General features: G+C 43.6%; 1 protein-coding gene across 1 annotated transcript in view; it reads left to right on the top strand.

The window, feature by feature from the left end:
- Positions 1–22,010, top strand: part of slc16a10 (solute carrier family 16 member 10) — a 41,084-nt gene extending 19,074 nt beyond the window's left edge. Inside the window, exons 2-6 of the mRNA XM_064340003.1 lie at positions 5,686–5,830; positions 7,040–7,469; positions 15,116–15,259; positions 15,609–15,837; positions 17,136–22,010. Of these exons, the coding sequence (XP_064196073.1) occupies positions 5,686–5,830; positions 7,040–7,469; positions 15,116–15,259; positions 15,609–15,837; positions 17,136–17,338 (1,151 nt within the window). The 3' untranslated portion in view covers positions 17,339–22,010. The remainder of the gene's footprint in view (positions 1–5,685; positions 5,831–7,039; positions 7,470–15,115; positions 15,260–15,608; positions 15,838–17,135) is intronic.
- Positions 22,011–23,432: the final 1,422 nt, after the last annotated feature.

The following is a 23,432-nucleotide window of genomic DNA, read 5'->3' as shown; positions in this document are numbered from 1 at the left end:
GCCCCCCGACCAACCAGTAGGAGTCGCTCATGCAACGATCATGACTCATACCCTCACCCCCGGCTTCCCACCCGCGAACACCGCCAACTGTGTTCGTGGGAACGTCTGACCGAGCCGGAAGCTCCGCTGCCGGGGATTGAACCCGGGTCTCCGCGGTGGTAGGCGAGTGCTTTCGCCTCTGCAGACCCAGACGGCCCCTGTAATGGCCCTCTTTACCAGCTTGTTAACAGGTTGTCAGGGCGTGTTGTTGACTCGGTGGCCCCTGGCCTGGGGTCAGTGGCGGTGAGGGGGAACGGGCCCCACGTCTGAGAGCGCCTGAGAGAGCCGGCATGGGGGGGGGGGGGGTTGGGGGGGTTGACCCCGACCCATAAACCCCGCGCTCTACCGAGGGGGCCATACGTCTTACTGTAAACCGGCAACGAAACGAAAACAGGGCAATTATCGTCCCCTCTCCAACACGGGCTTTTTTTTCCGGGCGGGCACCTTCCCGCCGTTGCTTGCCACTCCCGCACTTTCAAAGGAGGCATTTGTTAGGGGCATGTCAGAATCCGACCTGACAGGAAGCTCTACACATAACTCCCAGCAGGAGACGGGTCGCTTGAGCGGGTCAAGCACACTGGGGCCCGGCAGGGGGGATGTGTGGGCGCTTTGTGCCTGTCTCCGTCTCCTGAGGACACGTGCCCCTCGCTGGCTTCGGGCTGGGACCTTAAAAATCCCGGGCCTTTATCGTTTCACCTGCCGAGCTTTTTCGCCGAGGGACGCCGCCGGCGACCGACGGCGCGTGTAATCGGGCCGCTCTTTGACCGTCGCCCGAAGGCCCGGCCGAGCCTCCGTTTGCACAGCCGCCGACAGGCCTGGGACAACGGTGAAACAGCGGGCAGCTTGTTTGTCCAAAGACGGAAGAGACGCTCTGCAAACATTGCTTCCTGGTGTCATTACGTTTAAAAAAAAAAAAAAAAAACTGCCCAGGCTATTAAGAGTTTTCATTAGCCATAGCTACTGAACACCCTCCCGCTAATGCTGCCTGACGATAGCCACTTTAGATGATCTGCCGAACAGCCGCTGAAAATCCTCTCTGAAACACGGGGGTTTTTTTTAAAAAAATGCTGTTGCTAGGAATGAGTGACCCCGAGCATGTGAATTCAACCGAGCGATGTTGTACGTGGCCGTCGAAGCGGAAAGAGCAAACTATTGCACCTGCCCGCGGTCTGCACTTTAGGAACGACTGAACAGTCTGCCGTCTGCCATTTCGGCTCAGCGGGGCCTGCGGCAACCAGGGGTTTCACAGACGGATGTCACCTGGATGGAATGTTACGCATGTTACATTTTCAGTTTTGAGCTGTTCCTCATCTCGAGCTCAAATACCGCCAAGTTGAATACAAAAATTTCAAAAATCAACACGTATCTGTTCCAGGCCATAGATAAGTAGTATGATTTGTTTGATCACTGTCAAAACAGAATCATCGGGCTTGATCCAGTAATATAAAAATGTATTATCAACTCAAGCCAGAGTTATTTAAGGTTATAGTGAGTTTCCTTACTGGAGATTTAAGGAGTGGTGTAGATTGTTCTTGTCAAACTCGTTGGCTGAGCATTTCCTGAGATCGCTTGCACGTGGTTCACATTCTGCTGCTTCCTCGAAAGAGTTCCTTTTTTTGTTTGCTTTTGTTTCAAACTAGGGAAGTCCAATTGAGCTGGCAAACATAAGTTAAAGTGTTTGATTTTCTTCACTTTCAGATAACTGTTGCATTCACAATGTCATTTTTTCAATGTACCTTTTCAATAATGTTTCAAATGTTTCAAAACATTTGCTTGCACCTTTTTTAAACTCCCTTCAGAGGTAGGCTACTGCAGTTTGTGCACGTAATGAGAGTTGTTGTTGCTTTTTTTGGTACTTTCCATTCCTTTGATTACCTCAGCATTTTTTTTTTAAAGCCCACGGCAGTGCAAATGTTAATTTCATTTGTCTTGCGTAACGTCTGTAAATAAAGTTATGCGATGTTAATTTTGATATTTATTGAGGGGGAGAACGTCATTGAACTGAAAATAAGTAAACATCAAGTGAGTAAACATGCGCTCACCCTGCTCATATTTCAGCAGGCAGGCATCCATGCAGTGGCCTGTTCCCTGCCCTGTACTGTGTCCGCTGCCCTGTGTGCAGCAGCCAGACACGTTTATGCTTACTGGACAGGAAGTGTTAACCTTGCACAACAGTCAGTTCCCCCTACACAGCTGTATTTCATCAAGACCTTTTATATGTTTCTCACGTGTCTTTAAAGGTTCTAAATGTTTCTTTCTGTCACTGTAAATCGTCAGTGCCAGGTGGTAGCAGTTTATTGGTTGTAAAATAAATTTAAAAAATAGAAAGTTAAAAAGGCTTTAATATTACTGTTCATGTTTGCAGATATGATAAGGATGGTCTGTGGTTTCTTTCCACAATATTCAAATTATACAACAAGGGAAGTATATTATTTTAGCTTAGATACTGTCTGGTTTGTTTTTTTTATTTTTCATGTGCACTTTCAATGCTGACGTACTTGAGACGCGTGACAGAAAGTGTGATTTATGGAAAAGAAAAGATAAAGGGCGGGGGGTGGGCGGTTCGTCTAAAATGCAGAGGAGCATTTTAGACATTTTAGAGCTTCTCTTTCCTTCCGCAGAGCGAAAAACAGAAGTGGACGTCCTTGAGCAGTTTCACAGCGGCCCCTTTCCGTCTTTCCTGCTCCGGTCGGGTTCCCCTCCCGAGAGCCGCAGCGCGCGGGCAGACTCAACGCCGAGTTGCCCAACGCCGGCTGACTTAACGTAGCCTTAACACATCCTTCGCCCGGCACTGTTTTCTGCCGTCGTCACGGCCGGTCAAAGTGCGCTCTGCGCGCTCTTGCACAAGCGCTGACGGTGTGTTCTTTCACGGCCGCCGCTGCCGCCGCCGCCGCTTGTTTTCCCTTCTTCCTGCGCTGTGTGTTTTCTTTTCCTCTCCCTTACAATAAGAGCGAAGGCTGGAAACAATATTTATGAAGCGCCACGCTGAGTTTGTTTTCCTCTGAGCTGCGGGCTTGTTTCTCCCCCCTGCGTCTTTCCGAACTCCGTCTGTCCGGGCCCCTCCGCGACGTGCTGGGAGTTTGGGCGGTGGGAGCCCCTCGCCCGCGCTTTCGGCGCTCGGAGGTCAGAAACGATGGGGACAAGATTTGTTGTTGGAGACAGATGGTGCCCCCGACCGCTGACCCTGAATCAGTTTAAGGTTTTTCCACAAAATGACTCAGGCTAAGGTTACCGTTAGGGTGGTCTGATCCCTGACCAGCGCACGGTGATGCCGTCCACCCGGATAGAGGGAGCCCAGCACGGGGTCCTCGCTGTTTATTAGCACAATGTGATGTCTCGGGCAGAGGCACCTGACACCGTAGCGACCGATGAATCAACAGCTTCCTCAGGTTCCCTTCCAAAAAAGCAAAGCCCTTGTGTTTTCCCGTCTGCTTTTAAACTCTATCTGACTGTCTGATATGGTGGTTTCATGTGACTTGTTTTTGGCTGTCCGTGTAGAACCTTATTTCTCAGGATTGCTGCCATTTACTTTAGAGGCCTGGTCTGCGATCTTGTTTTCATCTGCACAGCCATGGAACTACAGCCTGTTGATTAAATCAGGATCTGAAACCGAATTGTTCCTTCTTTAGTTTGAAATGTATTTTGTTTATTCTGTTTTGATAGAGCCAAACTAGTCATGGAGCTGTTGGAAGCTATTTCAGACGTCGGTACTGTGCTGATCCCAAAATTTCAGCTTGGTCTGTGCGTTTCACTTTGAACGCTGAGCAGGAGGCCAGGGGGTATTCTTGGCAGATAGTCCTGAGCATATGTGAGACCTCTCGCCTCAGATCCGCGTTTGGTGGATGACATGTTAATGATGCGTTTCCCGCTCGGCGAAGCCAACTTCCTTTTGCTGTTTGCGGTTCTCTTCCTTTTCAGAGAACTGTTTTATCAGTTTCGGAGCAGTGGGGAAAAGATGAGGTGTTTAACCTATATGTGTGTTTTTGCTTTTTCTCGAACATAAACAAAAACATGTTTTTCTTTGGGAGACTGGGAATAGGTGAAAGGGTGACTTAGTGGAAACATAGTGGAAATATATGCTTTTACCAGCATAATTTTACAAATCAGGCTTAATGTAATGACTTACAGCAGGAAAACAATAGACAACGTTCCTGTGTGAGCAACAAGCTTGCAAACTGTGTCAAAAGGATTTTAGCATCCACAATGTAAGCAGGCACTGCATAAATCCAGTTACCCGCTCATTTCTTTGTGATTTGTCACACCATCTTTTTTTACACGAATGGACAAGAATGGATTCTTGATTCTAAGAGTGGTTATTAGCTGCCTCTGGTGGGCAAAAGAAAAAAAAAGGCCAAGTCCGATTCTAAGCATCACAGAAGTGTCAACGTACTTAACCTTTGGTAAGGAAAAAAGTGTTTTTTTAGTGGCGTTGGTATTGCAAGGGGAAGTGGTCTCCCAGCATGCAGTGCATGCATTTAATTGTGTACGGCGCTGTCAAGTTTCCTTATGAATCACAAGCCCTGTGACACTGAACCCAGTAAAATAAGTCAGCAGCACTACACCTCCCTTAACACAGATTTCTGTCGGCATGGGGGTGTTTCAATGTGCTTCCACAAAAAGCGCTCATTCACCATACTTTAAATCGTTAGCAGCCAGTCACCTGTTCTTTATATTACTGCACGAGTCAAACCTCTTTAAGGTAAAACCAGCTCTAAATAGCGCAAGGAGCGGTGCCAGGTACAGTGTAGGTACAACAACAATGAAATCCCGCTGCCGTTACGTAAATCGAACCGCAGTATTTGCAATGCGAATTGAATTCAGTGAACGCGAACTCCCTTATTTGAATTTTCTCCATTGAACTTCGTGCGGTTTTCTCTTCAATCGTCTGCTTTTGAATTGCCGAAGAACATCGAACCAGTCTTTCCAATTTAAGGATGAGTCATTCTGATCAGCGATGAAAGAAAAGGTTCTGCTTCGCTCTCCGTCCTGTACCGACGGCCTTTTTATCTGCCACTTCTTTTGCGTGGCTTCACTGCAAATATTTCTGTATTAAATTACATTTGGAATTACATTACACCTGAAAATGTGATGGATATATAAAAACTGGCAATGCCACTTACACATTACCTATTGGATTGCACATATTTTATAAGCAGTTATAATACAGTGTGTTGTATGGGGGGATTTCACAATGCCTGATTACTGAATCAGTTGGATAACTGTGCTGACTAAAGCCCGGAAAAACAGCTCTTTTTTACTTCAGTCCATGTGCCAGATTTGGGAGGGTTCCGGATTTTGCTCATTGCAATTATCCAGCTTACTCAGTAGTCCTGCTTCCTGAAACAGGGCCCTGCAGTGCACTGGAGCAGTGTTCGTATCTGTTGTGTAGCAATGTCGCCATCTTTGTGTAGCGGTTTGCAGTAGCAGGAGCATGGTTGTCTGTAGTGTCACACTGTTACGAGTCCTTCATAATTTGTTGTCGCAGGTCATAAAACATTTAGCCTAATTTGCTGTTATTTGTTGTATTGTAAATGGTGTACAGTGATGCTGAAGTTGCAGTCAGCTGTGTAACCTTGCTGCTGTGTGTGTCTCTGTGTGTGTGCGTGTGTGTGTGTGTGTGTGCGTGTGTGTGTTTGACTCCCGCAGCGTGGGTGGGCTCCCTGTCCATGGGCATGATCTTCTTCTGCTCGCCCATCGTCAGCATCTTCACCGACCTGCTGGGCTGCAGGATAACCGCCGTGGGCGGGGCCGCCGTGGGGCTGGTGGGACTGCTGGCCAGCTCCTTCGTCACGTAAGCGCCGCGCGTCCCTCCTCTTCGCCGCCGCTTGCGCCTGGTGCGACGCGGAGCGACCGCGGTAGAGCGACTGCAGACAGAGCCCCTGGTCACTCGTCTGTTCGAGCCCTGTGGTCACAGCTGAGCGCGTGCGGGAGGCCGCTCTCGCTATAATGAGATCAGGGGGGCACGGGGTCGGCCCTGTCTTTGCATGATGTCTAATCACCTGATGAGATTACATCATCCCAGACTTCCTTATTCCCCTGTGGCCCCCTATTATCAGACTGAACCAATGTTAGCACAGACACTCATCCCTCATGCTTAAAGTCAAAACACATAAAGTCACAAAAATCAGGAATGCATATTGCTAATTACATTTAGTGTTTTTTATTGAGAGGAGCTTATATACACACACACACACACACACACACACACACATATCCTCCTGAGATCCATAGTAGAATATATAGCTCTTGGATATTAAGAACAGAGACTCATGTCCCCTTCTGGGAACAAATCCAAATGCAAAAATATTTGGACAGTGACACAATTTTTGTTGTTTTAGGTCTGCACTCCAACAGACATAAAAATAAAATAAAACAAAAGACTGTCAGCATTAATTTGAGGGTATTTACATGCATTTGGGGTGATCCGTATTGGAATTTCAGCCATAATTTATCTATAGTCCCCCCCATCTTAGGGGAGCAAAATTAATTGAGCAAAGTCACAGGAATTTACAGCAGTGCTGTATATATCATTCCCTTCTAATGCAGTGCCGGGTTGAGTGGCTCCCACTCATCCCTAAGCTCTTGCTACCAAATATAAAGCCACAAGTGAGCAGATCTAATGACCCTGGGTTAGCTTGGGTTTAAGCACAGCTTTGGCATACCGTTCTTGCGACTCATCACAGGGTTATCACAGAACTGGCCATTACCCAGCATGCCCTCTGTAGCTGAGACCTTGGGCTGCCTCTTCCAATGCCGGGCAGGTGTTTTACTGGAATGAAAAAAATTTATTCGGTTTGCGTTCCAAAAAAAAAAAAAAACCGAATCATCTGGTTTTTTTTTTGGAACACGAGAGCCCCAGAGCGGTCCCTGCCCGTACAGGTTACCGCCCGGAAGGTTCAGTCACGGGAACGGCGGGACGGAGGCCGTCGGGTTGCGGCGGTAAAATATTTTTTAAAAACTCCACGAGCGAACGGTTTCGGGTTTTCTCTTCCCCTCCCAGGTCCCTGGGCCCCCTGTACTTCACCTACGGGATCGTCTTCGCCTGCGGGTGCTCCTTCGCCTACCAGCCCAGCCTGGTCATCCTGGGCCACTACTTTAAGAAGCGGCTGGGCCTGGTGAACGGCATCGTGACGGCGGGCAGCAGCATCTTCACCATCACGCTGCCCTTCCTGCTGTCGGGCCTGCTGGAGAGCGTGGGGCTCCAGAACACCATGCGCGTGCTCAGCATCTTCATGGTCATCCTCATGCTGGCCGGCTTCACCTACAGGCCCCTCCTCCCCACCGGCTCTCTCAGCAGCAAGCCCGGCCGACGATGCCCGCCCATGAGCAAGATCTTCAACGTCAACATCTGGAAGTCGCTGGGCTACCGGATCTGGGCCTTCGGGATCCCCGCCGCGCTCTACGGGTACTTCGTGCCTTACGTTCACCTGGTGAGTTTTTTTTTTCCGTCGCCGTAATCATGTGATCGTTTGTTGTGTTCGCCTACATAAGCCCTCCTCCAATCCTGGTCCTGGAGAGCCATAGGCTGTGCTGGCCTTTGTTGTTTCTAAGCACCCCATTAATCAATTAAACCAATTGATTACCATTTACTTACCTCACCTTTGACCTGTCGTTGCTGATTTTGATGTGGAAACCAAAGCCAACCGACTCTGTGCACTCCAGGATCATGGGTGAAGATCATCTGGTCTACACCTTACACATTACACACTGCCTGTGCTGTGCATAAACATACAGCATAGACATAAACATAGTTACTCTTGACATATCCCTGTGCAGTGTTTCCCCTGCTGAGTCAGGGTTATATGGAATTTAGTTCTCTCTTTGCCGCTCACTTAGTGCCGACTGGTCTAATGATTCAGCTGAAATCCCTCAAGCCTTCTAGGGCTGTTGTTGATTCCACCTCATTGCTCATGACAGCTCACGAGAGGTTGATCATTTCCAGGACGTCTCCCAGAGGAAAGAGCATTGGTTTAACTGCAGTGTATGCAAGGGGAGAAATGGCTCTGTTTGCCGCACTGTTACGAGAAGTCACTGGGGAACAAAATACACAACCCACTTATTTCTCGCCGGGTCTGTCGTTACATTGTGTTTCATTGCCTAGCCTCTCACCGTCGAGTCCGACATCACAATCCCTGAGAATTGGCAGCAGGAAGTAGAGGCTTAAAAATTTAATGATCATTAGATCCAGTGGAATTAAACCAGCCAGAGCTAACCAAGAGAAACGTGAAGCAGTGAGAGAGGTGTTGTTTTGAATGAGGTCAACTTCTGGCTTGTACACGTGTACTACATGAGCACAAACTGTAGGTCATTGAGTGGTCTTTCATTTACTGGAAAGAAAAAGTTTTTTTTCCTTGACCTAAAATAGTCTTATTTTGGTGCAGTATACCAGATTGTACTTTTGTGTGTCAGTTGCTATGATGCTATTAGAGGTAACAGGGTTGCCTCTCAAGAGTTACTGTGGAAAATGCGTGAAATGTTCAACAGAAACAGGCATAGTTCACACTTAACCCCAGAGAATGTCAACTTCATAAATTCTTCTTAGAGAAATGTTAAAGGCTTGACGCGCTGGAAGCATGTGGATTTGCACGCATTTATGTGCAGTTAGTATAGTGAAACTATAGGCCTGTATTCAATAAGCATTTCACCTTAAGTTTGGCTCGAGCACAAATTTTTTTCTTCACAAACTTATTTTTAAACAAACACCAAAGCTAACACTAAGAAAAAACGAACTTTTTGATTTATCTGTGAGTACAATTTACAGACGAATGTGCTGATTGAAGTCAGGCCATCCCCATCTCACGAGTTTCTTGATTTTATTACTGGTGTTTTACTGGTGTCAGCGACCGTTATGACATAGGATTTTTATACAGCTTGTTATGCTCAAAACTCAAAAGACTTCCTTTAGATCTTTCGTATTTGTAGCAGCCTACATTAAGACATTATAAAATAGCCTGCAGGTTGAGATCACGTTCATGAATAACAGGAAATCTAGGAATTTTTTTTGTAGTTCAGGGAAAATATAAAACTCATAAATCATAGCTCTTGTAGACTTTCTTAACTTTTTTCCATGTAAATTCTGCCTATATTCTGTTTTCAGATTTGTGGCAAACCACAGTAGTGAATATTAAGTACTTGGTCCACATGACCTGCTCGTGTGTAAGTGGAAAAGTTATATGGACACGAAAAGCAAATGCACCTCTGAATGTATGGAGCTATTGTAGGTGTAGCTGGAAAATAGTTCAGTCAACCCTGCAGCTCTGTTGATCTGACTTTGATAAACGATCCCATTATTGTTACAGTATTCCATACCGTTTACATAAAGGAAGGTATTATATATTTTCTTAGCATTTATTGCATTACATAGGCGTCATATTGAGAGAAAGGTCTCTTTTTTTGGGGGGTGTGGTAACCAGGGTGGTCTGGAGGGCGGTTGGGAGGTTCAGTGTTTATCGAGAAGCAGAGACCACGTTAATGAAGGGAGATGAGGCCCTCCAGGGCCACCGTTGGTGTTTGTTTTATTCCATAGCGATGTCCTTCCCAGCGTCCCCCACCCCTGGCCTCCCTTCTGACGTGGGGCGAGAATCGCGGCGGGCGCTCCGGGATTCGTTCGCCCGTTTTGGGAAAAGGCCTCGAGACTCTCAGGTCCGAACGACGCCACAGCCCAGCGGTGGAAGTTTGACCTTTGCAGTCACTGCTGACTCGCTAGCAAAAGCGATGAGCTCAGCTATAACCACCACTGTTCTTCCCTGCAGAACTGCCATCTTATCAAAATCAGACCCCATATCTGTCAGCTCAACACAGTGAGAGTCAAAGTCCTGATGGACCTTCCTCATTCTATCTCCCAACTGCTCTAGGCACCTTAGAAACAGATAGGGGGTCAGTCCTGTGAAGTTTTTTCTTTCAGGAATGTTTATACAATAGATGGATTATAACAAATGGGAACGTTGCCAAGGACATAGTATTATATCAGAATGTTCTGTTGTTGTTACTAGAATAATGTTCTAGTAAAAAAAAACAAAAAAAACGGATGTTAATTAGACAGATTGGCAACGTGGCACAGGGGATTTGCTGTATAATTCTAGTACTGAGTGGCTAACTCAATTTAAGTGCAGTAATTTGGCGGAAACTTGGTCTCTTTTTCAGTGGAATTCCTGCATTGGTTTCAGTGTGACCTCTGGCAAGAGGGCAGGTCTGGGAGCCACAACTACAAAGTCCTGATAAGCGTGACTGATTGATATACCAATAAAAGCTATTCACACTGTATAGGTGTGGCTGATTCACATATCACATAATTATACCATTTCATTTTCAGTAAAGTAGGTGGAATGGGACTCCATGCAAAAGGAAGATTACTTACATTAAAATTAAAATGCCTCAATATGGAATGATACTTTTGAACTGCCTTCATTATGATGTTTGCTGTATTTCTAAAGAGGGAACTGGGCAGGTGTGGATTAATAATAACACTAATTTGAATGTTCTGTGAAAATGAAAAAAGGCATTGGTTTCATTTTCTAAAGTGCATCGCCATTGGACTGAATGTAGTTCAAACAGTCATTCCTGCAAAGCTATGATAGCCCTGGGCTGATAAGGGTCCTCATCTCAGCTAACGCACCGCAATGAAAATTGAAGACAATGATGAAGATTATGTTGTTCATGATGATGGTGATGATGATGACTGTAACTATAATTTATATAATGCCCTCCATGAGTCCAGAAGTGCGCTATATTGAGGAATGGTGAATTGGCTTGTCCAGTCATCTCCATTATTTTTGTACACCCCAACCAACCCCCCCCCCCCGAACGATGTGCAGCAGCCATTTTGTAGCAGAACACCAACCACACACCAGTCTTGTAGAGACAGGGATGCCAGATAACTATCATTGTTATATTATTAGAAAGACACAATCATTAGAGAGAGATTTAATGGCCGCGAACGTTGGAGTGAATCACTTCTTTGTGTTCTGTTCTAACAGTTGACTCGTTTGGCTCTGGAATGTTCGGGTTAAAGCTTGATGCGAGAGCGAGCGTGTGGGTGCAAACAGTGAGCGTACAGAGGCGAACGCCACCCGGTCCGCATTCGGGTCATTTAAATAACAGAGCAAGGCTGGAGCATCAGGCTGACATGACCCCACAGTCTGGGGGTGTATGTGCGTGTGTGCGCATGTGCAGATGTGTGTGCGTGTCTTAGCCTGAGCTGTGTTTGTGTGGGCGGGAGTCTGTTTGTGGACACTGACAGGGTGCTGTGGCTCTCTCTGCACAAAACATAACAAAGCTGCTTGCTCAGTGAGAGCCTGCATGTGACGGACAGGTATAGTCTTTAAAATATCCTCATGGGCCTAATCTTCAGTTGCACTTGGCAACGTAATGTGACACTTCACATAAAATGGCCTTTGTCTAATTCAGAAAGGCAAAATAGCAGCCTGTACTAAGCAATACATATATAAAGAAAGATTTAGTACAGTGAGCCCAGAAAATCTTTGAATATGAATTGAAATCTTATTAATGAGCCATTTATTTCAAAAAGAAGTCAGACCAGGAAAGGGTCCTCCCACTTCACCAGAATGACAAAAAAGCAAAAAATAGACATTTTTGGACGTCTAGACAGCACTGCTTGAGGGTACGGCACAAGCTGTACCCACAATGCAATTTTGCGGCGATACCATGTCCATGTTTTGTTTGCAAAACTCTGCCTTAGTCAGGATGGTCCTGGAGCACCTGGACGTACCAGTGCTAATCTTGAGATGCCAAAAAATGAGCAGTCATGTGTAGAGCCATGTGCCACATGACGCCATTCCTGACTGGCCAGTTCAAAATCAATAGATTTCGAGGTTATTCAGGAGATAGCCCTGCCAGGACCGGTGGTGTAGCCAGATATGTATTTGGGGGGGGCGGGCAACCAACAATTTTCAACCAACGAGGAGGGAGGGTTTTGCTTTGGCTGTGTCTCCGCTACAATCAAACTGCATATTATTATTTAACAAGCCCATATTGGATAAGTTACAGATTATTAGTGGTTCAATGCACTGTACCATGAGACCACTGCACTTTGTCTACATAGGTAATAATCTCAAGATTAAATGTACACTACCAGACCTTTGGATAGTCAGTAGGGCTTCAATGATATGGAATTTCCTATACCACAGTGGCAGAGAGAGAGGGCGGGGCTGCACTTAAAAGTGCCATTATCATTATTGTTATTATATGTGTGCCTTTTAGGCGTGTAACTATTAAACGTTAAGAAGCATGCTGATCCTGAAGGCGTGTGTAATGTCCAAAGTTTGAGACTGCTTTAAAGTCTAATGTTAGTGTACTGTAGCTCAGTGTTACAATATTATTACACATTGAATAATCTTCAGTCTTAACTATACGATGGTAAAGCCTAGTTTATGCTGCTTTCTTTCATTTTGTCTGGCACTGTAAGGTTACTGCATGGGACAGTCTGCTCTAACCGGCTCTAATCTAGTTAGCAATGAGGAATGGTTTACATGATATGAATCTTAATGAGGGCAGGATACACGCCCACCCTGTCCATGTCTGCTGAACTGGTCACAGTAATCTAATAAGGTTTATTGCAATTTAATGATTAGAATTAGGATAAAAATTTGAAAGAAATATTAAGAAGGCAATCATTTGTCATTTCTGGGGAATATAACCACAATTTGAATCCAGTTTCCTGGACCTTTAACCACAGGGTGGTGGACTATTTGCCATGTTATTCTGTGTTCTTAGTCAGCTGTGACATGTCATGAGAGAGGAACTCAAGTTTGGCCAAATTACTTGTGAGAAGTGAAGCTCTTCATGTTTCAGCTTCTCCAGCCAGTTAGCCACACCTGTGGAAGTTGTCACGTGGAATTTTTGTTGCGCGCTTCAGCTAGCCTTGCAAGAATACCTTTTATTCTGTTTTTGTCGTGCACATCAAAGAATATCAGTCGACAGATGATTTGGCTTGTCAACTTTCAGGGGGCAGCCCTACGATGATTAAACGAGAAGAAAGTGTATATTTAAAATGCGTCATTGCGAGATTTGAATTTGTCTTTAGTGTTGTTGAAATCATGCATCTTGAACTTCACCTGCTTAGGACTCGTGGTTAAATATGCACTGGCCCTTTGAAGTGGGACGAAAACCTGACGTGGAAGACTGACGAGGCAGCTGCCGCCCCTGCATATGCTCTTAGTCTTCATGGTGCTGGAGGATGGTGGCTCCCATGACCTCCAGATCCTCACACCCGTCCTGGGAGCAGGGGCCAGCGGGGAGCCCTTTAGACGGCGTCCGGGCAGATCGATGGCGGATTTTCCGCCTCCCCGTCGAGAGGGGCGAAATCCCATCTGGTGTTTTTCCTGAGCTTTATCTGTGCGGGCGGCGGCCGAGGAGGGCGTTCCCTGGCTCCCCTGATAAGGGCTATCGGCGTGAAGGACTAAGCTGCCTGTTACGAGCCGGTATCGCTCCCCGACGAACTGTTTCCAGAGTACCACTGGAACTTCCAGGGTTTTCCTGCCATGAAATGGGTCTGGGCTTCCCCATTCCCCATGGGCTAGCGATTACGGTCTCACGTAAGGTCATCCCACTCCCCTCACATTTAACTATTTCCTGTTTTTTCCTTTTTCCTTCCGCTTTGGCGTTTGCAAATTTTGCTTTGGTGCACCCCTAAGACTTTCCTTTTATGCAGAAAAAACCCCTGATTTCTCATACTGGAAGCAGCAATCGTGCCACTGTTCTACCTGCTCCTATGTAGGCACCACTACACTAATGCATTCCTCTTTGAGTCAGTGACTGCTTTACACCCTTCAGGCCACGCAGTACTACAGGAGAGCTAGCACCGATTGGAGGATGGGTAGAAAACCCGTCCTGGTTCTGTTCTTTTTCCCCTTATTTTTTATTATCCGAGGTGACTCACTTTGTGATTAAGGAATAGACTCTCTGCATTTAACCTCAGACTTGGGATTATTTTCTTGCTGAACAGCGCTCGGTGTCTTTTAAATAGGAAGTATCCTTGGATATGGTTGTCAATAAATTGAATGTTTTTAAAAAAAATTATTTTTAAGGAGGAGTTCACTGTAACCTGTCGCGTCTAAGATGCACCCTTCCTCCTTTGACCCAGAATGCCGCAGGTAGGAGGGCAGGATGGGAGGGCTTCGTTTATATAGAGGGTCTTTGACTCGTAGAGTCCCAGAGGGCCGCCCCTGGCTGGGCTCCAGGTATCGGGGCCTCTTGTTCTGGAGCTCATGGGTCTGTGTTCTGGAGAAGGTGGAGCCAGGACAAGCCGCCGATGGGTCGTATATTTATTACGCTCCGCGCAAAGACGAGAGTCCGTTATCCAGCTCTGGACCGTGCGGTAGAACACTTTCCTTTTTCGCCGTGATGAACAGCGAGCAGTGGGGAATGGAGAACGCGGTAAACGTGAGTTATGAGCATGTGCGGGCTGCACCTCGTTCCCCCTCGCCTTAAACTCGCGCAGGGCAGGACGAAGAGGCGGGGCTTCCCTGCTCTTAAGTGGAGCAGGCTGTGGAGCCCCCGAAACAGGCCTCTACAATCCTGAACTCCCCCCCCCAAACCTGAACTCACTCACACATAGCTCCCTTCCGTCCACACACTCGTAAACATACTACACCTAGTCCTGATAGATTGCTCTGATTATGTTAGGCATGCAGAACAAGTTGTGCGGCACCTGACAGAGCTTTCATAACATGCTCAGTGATGCATTTCTGTTTTTTTACATGGTGGCTTTACGGCTTTCTGTCCAACGAGCATTATTTAATGCGTTCGATTCAGATTTTCAACCCTATGAAAATCACTTAAATCTGGCGCATGTATCATTTTCCTGACAGCAATGGGACCGCGGAGCTCGGTGGGGTGAGTGGGCGTGTAATTGCGAAGGAATGCTCCCTGAGTTTGTCTCGCTTTAAGATGCTTCCAGCCAATGAGGGTGCGGCTGGATGATGAAACAAAGGCCTATCATTGGATGGCCTTGGCTCCTGATAAAGAGGCTTGTGCACCAGGTGTGCTTCGACTGGCCGCGTTGGCCCGTAAGTGAACCGTGCTCAACGTCTGTCCTCCACCCCCCCTCCCCCCTCAGATGAAACACGTGGAGGAGCAGTTCGGCAAGGACGCCAACAAAGAGGTCCTGCTCATGTGCATCGGCATCACGTCCGGGGTGGGGCGGCTGATCTTCGGCAGGGTGGCGGACTACGTTTCCGGGGTCAACAAGGTGTACCTGCAGGTGAGAGACAGACCTCTGCTGGCACAGTGCTGGGAGAGGCGTGTCAATTGTACAGAAGCCCTGGGTGGGGGGTCTGAATGTTTTAGGCCCATATTAGCTGGCCCCCCCAGACTAAAACCATGCAGATGAAAACCTTATTAACCTACATGTTTCAGTGTTCATAAAATTTGATGTGCCTAAAAACCAGAGGCAGTTTGTTTCTCAATTCCAGTCAGCAATGGAATTCTCTAGGCAGCCCCTCAATCAAATGCTTTATGCTTTTTTTTTACTATTGTGAATGTGTGGCACTAAGAAACAGCAAGATAACCGTTGTGGACTTAACAGCCTTTTCCCTCCCTGTCGCCCCTAGGTGACGTCTTTCCTCGTGATTGGCCTGATGTCCATGATGATCCCGCTCTGCAAAATATTTGGCGGCCTCATCGCCGTCTGCCTGCTCATGGGCCTCTTTGACGGCTGCTTCATCTGCATCATGGCCCCCATCGCCTTCGAGCTGGTCGGCTCCCAGAACGTGTCCCAGGCCATCGGCTTCCTGCTCGGCATGATGTCCGTGCCCATGACTGTGGGGCCACCCATTGCAGGTACAGCACAGTGCAGGGCCGGTGGGCTTATGGCGCCATCTACTGACACAATCTGGATACAACACTGCAAGGTCTAAAAACAGACTCTTTATATATAAATATGAAGTATATATCCATACACTATTATTCACTATTTTTTATTTTTTGAATGAAGATTTCAGTTATGATTTTGTACTCCCAAGGTACATTTCTCAACAGGAAGCAAGAGCTGTTTTCCTTTTTTTTGTGGGTTTTGCTCCTGTAAGACAGCTCTTTAATGCCACCTGGTGTTATGTGTGGAACATTACATCAGTGTCATTTGGCAGGATCAGCCATTTTACTTCATTTCGTGATTTCCTTTTTTATTTCTCCAGACAAGTACAAATACGACTCCATACCCCAGCAAATTTGACAGACGAATTACGGAATACAGATATATTTAAATGTAGATATAATGTACCTGCTGATTCAGCAACATTTAGTGTTTTTAAAATGATTACTTTTGTATCATTTTAGGTTTGAGAATTTTATTTTATATGGCAAAAAAAGGGTTCGGCTTCTAATTTTATCTTGTATGTATGTATGTATGTATGTATGTAGTCCATTTGTTTAGGATGGAAGGGAATTTGTGCTACATGTAGTAAGTATATCTTTTATAAACGGCTCTGGCTTGAGAGAGCCTGCCATATGCTGCGTGTTACACTGTCAGACAGTGCATTCTTTTTTTGCCGGAATAGTCTGGTATTCTAATGAGATACAGGCATACTGCAAGAACTGGAAAGAGCAGTCGGAGGAATTCAACACTGAAGGGCCCACATGGGCAAGCTCAGCGCAATGTACTTTCCACTGACCCTAATGCAATCAACCCCCGTTGGTTTAAATCTACTCTGCGGGAAACCCCAAGTAGATGTGTGTGTGTGGGGAGGGGGGGGGGGGATAAGTAGTTTGACACACTACTTAGTATTGATCAGCTCACATAAGTGAGATACTTGGAATGAGGCCCAACAAGAGGGCCATTGTTGTCCTGATTATAGCCCCAGGAGCTGTGTGGACCGTGTCCCCATGCTTAAGGAATTTGCCTCACCATTCAGTAGGTCATAAGGGGGTCATGTCAATCATGAATAATCAGAAATATTATAAAACCAGGAAGGATATATTTTCTTGGTACTTGGTACATGTATTGGCTGTGTGTGTGTTTGTGTGGTTGAGTGTTTAGTGTACAGAGTTGAACAGTGCAGTCTGGTTGGTGACTCAGAAACTGAAAACTGTTTCTTTCTTTCTCTCTCCCTCTCTTCCTCTCTCTCTCTCTCTTCCCACAGGATTTTTGAGAGACAGACTGGGCTCCTATGAGGTTGCGTTCTACCTGGCAGGTATACCCCCGATCATTGGGGGTGCCGTGCTCTGTACCATCCCCTGGGTGGAGGCACGGAGGAAGAGGAGGGAAAAAGAAGCAGAGGCTGATGCGAAGGCCCTGAACTACAACAAGAACAGCGAGACTCTAGAACACGACTCCGTCATCTGATCCCCCGCTTACCCACATGCATGTAAACACAGACATAAATTTAAACCTATTTTAATAAACTGCTGAATATGTTTATAATATACATCTATATAAATATACATATTCGCCTGTATATTTATATATATAAACAGTATTTTATGGCTGCTTTTGCAGAAAAAAAACTTAGGGAAAACGTAATGTTACACTGTATATCAGTGAAAAGCATACAGTAATACGCAACTGATTTAAAAAAAAAAAAATGAATGTGATCTTAAAGAGCTATGCATTGGAACTCAGTATTCCCATTAATTTCCTGGGTATAGAATAACCTAAAGAGTCAAATATTTCTTACAAGGGAAAGCACACTTTCTTTCCGGAGGCATTTATTTTTAGGCTGTGAGCACTTTGATGCCTGCGGAGGAAACTGTGCGTTGATGACTGAATAACTCTGTCTTGAGAGTAGTTTGAAGCTTTCAATCAGCAGTGGCCCATATTGCCATCATTGGCTTCATATATACATGTACATATCTCCCTCATGGGTGTCCGGGGTTCATCTGTACGATAAAGATTGATATTCTATTTTCATTGAATGCATACTCCTACTTGGAGCTTGTAATCGTATTTTAAAACATAAATAATTCACTATTTGAAAATAAAACTCCAGGAAAGTGTTTGGTTGAACATATGAAGCACGCGCCGAGTAGATTCATGTCTTTACATGGTTGACTGTGTGCCATAAGATACTTTCATACATCAAATACTTTCCCAGGGGTCTCTAATCCCAGAGAAAAACCCCAGGTGCCCTTGAAGAGAGAACATATTTTTGTAGCCAAAGAAATAGATAATAGCTTTTCTGTCTCCAATGCGTCTGGTTAAATGTGACTAGTGTTGACTCTGGGATCGGCCATAAGTTGGGGTAAGCTATTACCAAATCCTATTAGACTCCCTAAAAGAAAGGCACACTCTGCCTACAACACACCACTGATAAAAACGTAGTATCTCTAATATCTTTTGGAAGTCTGATAAATTGGTTTGCTCTAAAGCACAGCATGAAGCAATTGATTGAGGGGCTGCCTAGAGAATTCCATTGCTGACTGAAATTGAGAAATTGAGAAACAAACTGCCTTTGGTTTTTAGGTGAATCGAATTTTAAATATGCAGGTTAATAAGATTTTCCTAAAGGTGCCAAGATTGTGAGTGTGTGGAGACGTGATGCGATGTGACCCGGGCATACAATATCACTTCAAAGAAGTGCATTATAACATAGCGGGTGGGAAGGGTCATTTAAAAATAATATAAAAGTGGTATTACATTTTTTTTCTTCGTTTAAAAGGTGCTGGGACGCCTCAAGGGAGCAGCTTTTAGCATAATTGCGGCATCTATAGTATCCCACACTTGTGAAAACTAGCGGGTGATGCATGCTGTCGCAAGTCTTCACCAGGCCTGTCTTATATCGATACTTTTTAATGTTGTCGATCTTTTTTTTTTTTCCTGAGTTTCTGGAGTTGGCAAGTGTAGCTGACCTGACACAGAGGGAGTGGAAGTCCTCTTCAGTGTTAAACCATTATTACTACGGTAATCTTTTACACACACATTTTACTAGCATTTGAGGTTGAGATGTATTTGTTTCTCTATGCAACGCAAATGTGAAATAGATTTTTGTAGGAAGCAATGAATAAGATGAATTAATTCCATTGTAAAAGTGGATGTGGTCCTTAAGGTTTTATTAATGTATTTTATTAATTTTAGCACATATCAAAAAGCCAGGATTGGATTACCAGCACCATGGCAAACATTATTCAGGTTTAACTTCACTGACACAAATGTGTCAACTAATATTTCCCACTATTAGAAAATTACATTACTACATCAGAAATGTGAGCCATGTTATCCATTGACTTTTTGTTCAGTTATATACAACAGAAAATAGTGAATTGACTCATTCTATTTATAATTGCATGCAGTTTTTTTTTTTTTTTTTTTTTTTTAGTTTTCTGAGAATTTAAAGAAGTACAGTTTCACATATTACATTAATTTAACTTAATGCCATAATGGATCTATATTTCTCTATAGTTATATAGTTGATGTACAGTTTATCTGATGGTCAAGTATATAATAGTTTGCCTTTTAAATGCTAGGGGTACCCTTGAAATGCACAAAGAAGTTTAATTTCATAGGAAAGCAGTTTACTGTATAGGAGCCAAAGTATAGTGCTTTGGAAGTGTTTTTCCAGTTGTACCCGTCAAACTTCCCTCGATTTGTCCATCCAGAAAACCTGATTAGGTTTTTTTTTTTTTCAAGCTTTTCACCAAAGACACACCCCTATATAGTAGTTTAATTAATAATAATTTAGGGGTGTCTGGGGAAAATATAATTCAGTTATAACTCCCGTTTTAATATCACAGGGCATGACAATCATTTATGGATCATTCGCATCATATTACTAATATTTTGAAGAGAACAGAAAGTGCTGACTACCTGCACATATATCAGTTTTGTCTAAGTTGTTAAGTTTTTTTTCCCAGGACACCCCTTATAAATACAATCTACCTCAAATTACATATGAATTCCTGCAATTTTGTCTTAAAACTAGAAGGGAATCATTGCAGTGAACATTCAAGGCATTCTTTGAGGTCTGATACAATTCATTTACTATCACTGCTAGGGATTTTTGTCAAGAACACTTCGCCCTTTATTTCTGAATAGAAAGATTGTAAGAACCTTATGATGGATACTCCATTGAACTACTTTGTTGTGAGCTGGCACTGTTTGCTCGGCTGGGTTTGTTGCATTACATGGTCTTCTCAAAGAACAGAATTTGTGCCTGAAAGAATAGCCTTTTTAATTTTATGACGCGGGTATAATGGATGTCATGAATTAAAGCCAATGCAAATATTAGCCTTTTATGGAATTGGTGAATTGGTGCCATGATACTTGAAAACTCAACAACCATATATATTTTAAGTACTTCTGCATGGATTCAAAAATAATATTTCTTTCAGTGTTTGATTCATCACTACAGAACCGCAATAAACTGAAATATGTTTGAAGTATACCTAGGAGTGGTTAAGTCGTATGTGGTAGCTGCATCCTATGCTTCAGAGGCTCTACTGCAGTGGTCTCAAACTCGTTGCCATTGAGGGCTATATGTACGCAGGTTTTCATTCCACCCAATAAATGCTGCCTTAATTGAGTCCAATTCCTCATTCAGCCATATGCATTTAACGAGATTGAAGCACATAATATAAGCATGTTTTTATTTAGACAATGCAAATAATACATTTCACTTTATAATGCATTATGTGCAGACCTACAGCCCTAATTCAGCAAATAATTGAACTAATTATATAATCAAGATCTGAGGCTGGAATAAAAACCAGCATACACACGGCCCTCCATGGCACTGAGTTTGAGACCACTGCTCTATTGGAACAAATAAATTGTCCTTCATTGTGAAATGCTCTGGTGTTTAGATTACAAGTTTGTGCACACCACATTGACTGAGTATTGCCATATTTGGTTTTCCTTTTACAACATAAATCGTCTTCACGTTCTCATGTTGCCATTAATATGACAGAAGAATGTAAAAGACATGTAGAATCCCCTTAAAACTACCGTAATCTGTGTTTTTTTTGTGTGTGTCCACACCAGTATTTGTATTGTGTTTGCTCTCGCTTCCATATACCAATGTTTTGTTGTCAGTGGAAATTTCAATTTTTAAAAAGTCCAGTCTTTCCAGAGTACCTTAACGCTAAGAATAAAAAATGATTGAATTCATGATTTGTGCATTTTATTTATCTGTAAATTTTGATGACTGCAGATCTAACTTCCCTATCGAACTAGTAAGTACACATGTCAATGTACAGTAATCACATGTTTCTGTTTTGACCAATCATTGACATCTTTTCAGCCCCACAGATACTTGATTTAACACACTTCATTTTGTGACAGCCTCAGGTAATTCCTCTTGTTTAAAGGGGTTTATGGTGGATTCAGCCTTTGAAATGACCTAAAGGATTGATGCAATCAATTAAAAAAAGAATAATAACAATCCAAAGAATCATGTGCTTGCTGATTTAAAGTAGTAAATGTATAGGCTAACCATACAGGTTCATTTTTATTCAGCATTTTAAGTAGCTTAAGACCAAAACAAGCCGTATCACTGGTAAAACTATGGCAAAACTACCATTATACCATGTATTACTGACAGTAGCAATCTCAAAAACATTATTTAACACTCTGCACCTACACTCTGCAAGCCTGTATGTAAAAGAAAATGTTTAGACTTGTATGTTTCCTGAAGGGTTCTGTAATTCAGATAATTTAGCCAAGTCTACTTATAGTACACTGCTCTACTCTGCACATTTCAGCACATGGTATAATTTCATGAAAATTGAATATATTGCTTCTGTCTTCAAAATGATATTTTATGTCCTATTTTTCTGCATTCTTTGCTTATTTCTGTATCATTTAAACAGCTATTTAAAATATACACCTTGTATATTGGTGATCATTCAAATCTTTCATTCATGTATTCATTTCAGCATGTTTTGTTTTTATTTTCAGTTGCATGAATCTGTTTCATTTTGATTTTGTGACATTCAATGTATTGTGCACCCGGCAAAGTGTATCACAGATTTTTAAAGTAAAGATTTGTTCAACTTTTCATTAAACTTCTGGAAAATGTTTCTTATTTCACTGTGATGTCACATTTTTTTCTGTCAGTACTGCTCATCCCTATGATCACAGTACAAATTTACAGTAAAAGCATTACATGTATTTTTTAAATCATATTTGCTCCTTCTTCCCAATTTGAATTACCTCTTGAGTCACCACTGTTCCACTGGGATCTGCTTAAGGAGCACGCCACCTGAAATATGTACACCTTGATAGTCACCTGCAAGCTAGTGACTTTCTAATACTCTACAGACCACATAGTACTACAGAAGAATACTACCACCAATCATATAAGAGACCTATCTTTCATTGATAAGAAGTCTGCACTCAGATGTGAGCAGCAGTAACTTAAGGACGTCTGACCAAATTAAACCTATCCCTCATGGGACAAAGCCAGTGAATTCACAATCATTGTCACTTGCTAATGGTACCCAGCCTGAGCTTGTGGTGAGCACCCTGACTGACTGAGCCAGTTAGGAGCCAGCTTTACCATCTTGAAAAAACTGACACCCAAGATATTCCAACTCAGTAAATTTAAGCAGATTTGTCCAGAGGAACATACAGAGCTCACATATTATCCATATAGTTGGATGCTTTACTGAAACAATTGAGGTTATATACATTGCTTGAAGTAAAAACTGACATTCCCCCACCAGGGAATACCATGATGTAAGATTGCCATGATTGCACTTGCTTTGATTTTAATATAACTAATCTAAAGCAAATGATAATGTTAACGATCGATTAGGCTAACATGATACAAAGGGACTCTCTCCTGAAAATAAGTAATAGGCTATTCTACAATATTCAAATCATTCTTGAAGCAATCTCACATTTCTAAGCAGAAACTAATCATTTCTTTAATTTTATATACAAAAGTATATTAAAAAAATATATTTTGCTTCTAACCTTCTGATAATTGCACCATGTAATTACCCACTGTAATTGATTGAATTTAAATAATTGAAACAATGAAAACCAGCAGACCAGCTCTCCAGAACCAGGGTTGGGGATACCTGGTCTAGCGTGTGGTGACCTTGGATGCACTATAGCTTTGCATACGATTTCGGGTTGCACTGGCACTAAATTCAAGACAATACCCTAAAAAGGCATTTGTCGCAAGTGTGCAACAGTAACCGAACCAACTTGCCCTATTCACAGCTATTTTTACAGTCTCTGATTCTCAGCCATGGAAGTGGCTACGTCTCGCAACTGCACTAGGAACTATAAATTACAGGACGACAGCTACATAGCCAACGTTAACTGGAATACGTAAAAAAGAGAATTCAGCATTCACGTTAAGTGCTATAAGGTAAAGGTAAATGACATACAAAATCTAAGTTTACAATATTAGGCATGACTGGTACGACCCCGCTTCCCAGTTACCAATAGTAATACTACACTTGACCTCATCACGATAACCCGTGAATTAGAACAC

The sequence above is a fragment of the Anguilla rostrata genome, chromosome 6 (genome assembly GCF_018555375.3).
Source record: "Anguilla rostrata isolate EN2019 chromosome 6, ASM1855537v3, whole genome shotgun sequence".
Taxonomy (NCBI): Eukaryota; Metazoa; Chordata; class Actinopteri; order Anguilliformes; family Anguillidae; genus Anguilla; species Anguilla rostrata.
This window is presented reverse-complemented; position numbering and strand designations above follow the sequence as displayed.